General features: G+C 39.1%; 1 protein-coding gene across 3 annotated transcripts in view; it reads left to right on the top strand.

Annotated features, from left to right (window-relative positions):
- HELZ (helicase with zinc finger) overlaps nucleotides 1–4,907 on the top strand; it is a 173,917-nt gene that overhangs the window by 52,094 nt on the left and 116,916 nt on the right. For all 3 annotated transcript variants that reach the window (XM_017855843.1, XM_017855841.1, XM_017855842.1), the window contains 2 exons: nucleotides 1,131–1,182; nucleotides 2,569–2,644. In XM_017855843.1, coding sequence (XP_017711332.1) covers nucleotides 1,131–1,182; nucleotides 2,569–2,644 — 128 coding nt within the window. The remainder of the gene's footprint in view (nucleotides 1–1,130; nucleotides 1,183–2,568; nucleotides 2,645–4,907) is intronic.

Raw genomic sequence — 4,907 nt, forward strand, 5'->3', positions numbered from 1 at the left:
CCACCCACCCATCCCTCCATCCATCCATTCCTCCATCCATCTCATCAACCGTCTATCTATCCACCCACCCACTCATCCAACATTTACTGAGCACCGATTATTATGTGCCAGATACTTTGAGAGGTACAAGAATATAGAAAGGCAGTTACAGACTGCTGACAGCAGATCTGTATATAGCTGATAACGATCCAGCATGTAAAATACTACAGAATAGTTTAGAAAAAGTACTATGGTTGGCACTTTGTTGAAATTGGAGGTGTAGAGCTTAGGGTAAAGTTAGAACCAAATATGCAGATTGGTGACTTATCAGAGGATGTTAGAGCGAATGGATCCCTAGCCTTGGACTTCTCTATGGGAGAAGGGCTCATCTCAGAGTGAGTGGGGGACCTGGCAGGAAGTGCTCCCAGGCTCCAAAGTGGTAGCATGCCATTAGCTGCAAGAGAAAGGAACCTCTAGTGGGGCGCGGTGGCTCATGCCTGTAATTCTAGCACTTTGGGAGGCCGAGGTGGGTGGATCACCTGAGGTCAGGAGTTGGAGACCAGCCTGGCCGACATGGTGAAACCCCGTCTCTATTAAAAATACAAAAATTAGTCAGGCATGGTGATGGGGATCTGTAATCCCACCTACTTAGGAGGTTAAAGCAGGAGAATCACTTGAACCCAGGGGGTGGAGGTTGCAGTGAGCTGAGATTGCGCCACTTCACTCCAGCCTGGGTGAAAGAGCAAGACTTGGTCTCAAAAAAAAGAAAAAAGAAAAAAATGGAAAAGGACCTCTGTAATCAGACATTTTCTAGGTGTTATGAAGAGGAGAGTAAAGTGAATAAATGGATGGAAGATGCTACCCCGTGAGGTTCAGGACCGGGGACTTGGACTTCTCTTCTTCTGCCAGTTAATTGCTGTGTAGGAGGTCTCTATCAGTTTCCTTAATGAGAGCCTCACAAATACATGTTTTCCATATTTAATTGTAGTTTAACATAGAAAAGACAAAATCATTGGCAACATATTAATGATATTAAAATTTCTGAGTATTCCAACTTCACCTTTGTTTTAATGTTGAAAATGTTCAAATTTAGTTCAGCATCAACTGATTATTTCTTCCTTAAAAAATGTCTTTCATTTGGAAAATTGCAGACAGCAACTAGTAACGCCCTCTCTGGATATCATGTGGAAGACTTAGATGAGGGTAAGTGCCAAACGCTGTGTAACTTCTGGTAGCTGTGAATATGGGCTTTGCTTTTTTTATTAATTATTGGGAGAAAATTTACTGAGTTGCAGTACATATAAATGGAGATGTAGGAGAGAATATAAGATTTTACTTTTAAGAAGTAGGTGTAGATGAAACCAATTTTCTCCCTGGTACCTTTTCATAGAATAATGGAGTAATGGAGGTAGGAGGTAACTTCAGAGGTCATCTTGTTTATTTCCTTGCCTCCATGTAGGACTAAATTTAAACATCATTCTTAACAATCTGTAGAGGGAAGATTTTTCTTCTCTCTCTGTCCTATGCTAGTACAGTTACCACTTTTTGGAAGTTTTGATCTGTAAGCTGAGTTGTTCCTGCCCTAATGAAACTCTGTGATCTCCTCTCCTCTCACCAGAGGAAAGGGAAAAGATGAACATTCATTGAGTGCCTGCTGAATGCTATGTACTACGGGCAGTGTCTTTCACAAAACATGTACTGACTTCTTAGAGTCCTTCTTCATCTTTTTGACAGGTGATGAAACTGACATTAAGGTTTATGAGTTGCCCCAAAGTCACACAGCTAGTAAGAGATGAAGCACAGCTTTAAACTCAACCTGGCTGAATATCTTTCTTTTCCTTTTCTGGGGGGGGCGTAATGACTTGTGAGGGAGTAGAAAATGACTGTAAGTTCCTTGAAACTTGTTGCTACTCAACCTCTATAAAGCTCTAGTCTGTTTTCCCTCATAATCCTTATTTTCCCTGGCTTATTTAGAAACTCTTATCCAAACAAATCAAAGCTCATTGTATTCACAAGTAAATAAATAATTGCGTTTCTAGCTCCTGTCTCAGAATTCAACTTTTTGAACTTTATTTCAATTATAAAAAAGGATTATATTCTACAGTGACATGTGACAGACAAATCCTAAGGAACATGGATGATAATGTGATAACGTGGAACTTCTTCTCACTATGCAGTAGTGGAATTTGTTATGTAAGCTTTCCTTCCAGGATACAATGATTTTTTTCATTCCTGAAGGAATTCCTGATAGACAAACATCCCATGCCTAAGAAATGACAAATATACCAGCCACCCGCCTTATGCTGTTAGGGAAGAGATTGCATGGAAACCTGTCCACCAGTTGCTAGGACAGAGTCAGAGTCACCAGCTTGATTTAACTAACTGCTGGGAAACTGCCTCTTCAGTGATTCCTACGTTTTATGTAGCTGATTGGTAGATTACTTTTTTGGTAGAGGCAAGTATGTCATGTTCTTTTTTACATCATATGGGATGATGTATGTAGAGGGATTGTAGTATTTCTTATACATTAAAATATCAGAATTACTGGCTAGCCTCAAATGATAAGACTATATCCTAATTACTCCCTAGGGTCTTGTAATGGTTGGCATTTCCGCCCACCACCTAGGGGAATCACAAGCAGCGAGGAATATACTTTGTGTAAAAGGTAATGTGAATTTTTTTTTTAAACAATGACATGTTTTGTTGAAAGAACAGATAATTTTCCTTATCTAATGGAGTAAAGTGGTTTATTTTCAATTTGAAACAGAAGCCATAAAGGTCATTATCATTAAATAATAAAAGTCAAAAGCATATTGATGAGTCGTCTTCCTTTAATTCTAAAAAAACAGTGATCTAAGTGCAGGTTGTTAAGACTGTTCAGTAGTCTTTTATTTTTATCTATTTATTTTTTTGAGATGGAGTCTCTCCCTGTCGCCCAGGCTGGAATGCAGTGGCGCGATCTCGGCCCACTGCAACCTCCGCCTCCCGGGTTTAAGCGATTCTCCTTCCTCAGCCTCCTGAGTAGCTGGAATTACAGGCGCGTGCCACCATACCTGGCTAATTTTTTTGTATGTTTAGTAGAGACGGGGTTTCACTGTGTTGGCCAGGCTGGTCTTGAACTCCTGATCTCGTGATCTGCCCACTTTGGCCTCCCAAAGTGCTGGGATTACAGGCATGAGCCACTGTGCCCGGCCTCAGTAGTCTTTTGTAATACCAGTTGTATTATTATGGCTGAACTTAATTTCTGTCCTTTTGTTTTTCTTTTCTTTCTTTCTTTTTTTTTTGAAACAGAGTCTCACTCTGTTGCTCAGATGGGAATGCAGTGGCTCAATCACAGCTCACTGCCATCTCTGCCTCCCAGGCTGAAGTGATCCTTTCAACTCAGCCTCCCAAGTAGCTGGGACTACCTGCGTGTACCACTAAGCCTGGCTGATTTTTGTATGTTTTTGTAGAGACGGGGTTTCACCATGTTGCTCAGACTGGTTTTGAACTCCTGAGCTCAAGCGATTCTCCTGCCTTGGCCTCCCAAAATGCTGGAATTACAGATGTGAGCCACCACACCTGACCATGGCCGTTTGTTAATGTGAAATTTACTTAGGTTGTGGTGATCGAAGTTGACAATACTTTATGTAAAAAGTAAAATAAAGAAATGTTAAATTGTTTTAACCTTTCTGAAAAATATTAACTTTGTGTAATTCTTATGTAGAATTTATGAATAATTCATATTGAAGGGCTAACCTTTCAAAATTTAATAATTATTTATTAATGTGGAAGGAATGATTAAAGTTACATTTAAAATGATAAACTCTTCGATTCTTTTTGTAAGAACTTGTAACTAGTGGGATTTTTAGATATAAATTCTCAGTACCTCTTTAGATTGCTTTTGGTAGTGAAGGAAATTTGCTACACGGTTTTGATTATTGAAAGTCAGGAAACGAATGGGTAAGTATTGAAAATCCTAGTGGTGTTATGTTGTAGAAGAGATAGAACGCAGTCCTATGAAGAGGAAATATGAGAAGATTTGAAGTACAGATGAAGTACAGATGAAGTACAGACACTTTTTAGAGAAATAATTTAAAGCCAAGCAATAGAAAGACAAAGATTTGGTCCATTAAGACATACTGAAAAGAAACAAAATGATTTTAAATGTGTCTTCAGAAGTGTAACAGAATTTAATAAATAGTATAATTTTAAGTTCAAGTACTTTGTTGTACCATCAGGAAAAGTTTTAAATATATTCACTTTTTCAAATAACGGTGAACCATTTGAAAATTTATATTGTGCTATGGCTCATTTTTTTATTTCTTACTATCCATATTTTTTCCAATTGAAAAATGGTCTGTAATATAACATCTATCTTTTGCTATTTATAGTTTTATATTTACATTTAATTACATTTATTTTTATTTATTTATTTATTTTTGAGATGGAGTTTTGCTCTTGTTACCCCAGGCTGGAATGGAATGGCATGATCTCGGCTCACTGCAACCTCTGCTTCCCGGGTTCAAGCGATTCTCCTGCCTCAGCCTCCCAAGTAGCTGGGATTACAGGCATGTGCCACCACCCCAGCTTTTGTAGTAGAGATGCGGTTTCTCCATGTTGGTCAGGCTGGTCTTGAACTCCCGACCTCAGGTGATCTGCCCGCCTCGGCCTCCCAAAGTGCTGGGATTACAGGCATGAGCCACTGCGCCTGACCATTTAATTATATTACTAGTTTAATTTTCATTTTTTCTCAGATATTTTATCAGTGTTTTTATTATTTTAAAACCTGGCTTTGCCTATAATTTTGCAGGGTATTTAAAACTTTTTTAAAAAGTTAGTGATCAGGGCTGGGCATGGTGACTCATGCCTGTAATCCCAGCACTTTGGGAGGCCAAGGCGGGTGCATCACTTGAGAGGTCAGGAGTTCGAGACCAGCCTGGCCAACA

Source organism: Rhinopithecus bieti, unplaced genomic scaffold (genome assembly GCF_001698545.2).
Source record: "Rhinopithecus bieti isolate Rb0 unplaced genomic scaffold, ASM169854v2 scaffold_39870, whole genome shotgun sequence".
Classification (NCBI taxonomy): Eukaryota; Metazoa; Chordata; class Mammalia; order Primates; family Cercopithecidae; genus Rhinopithecus; species Rhinopithecus bieti.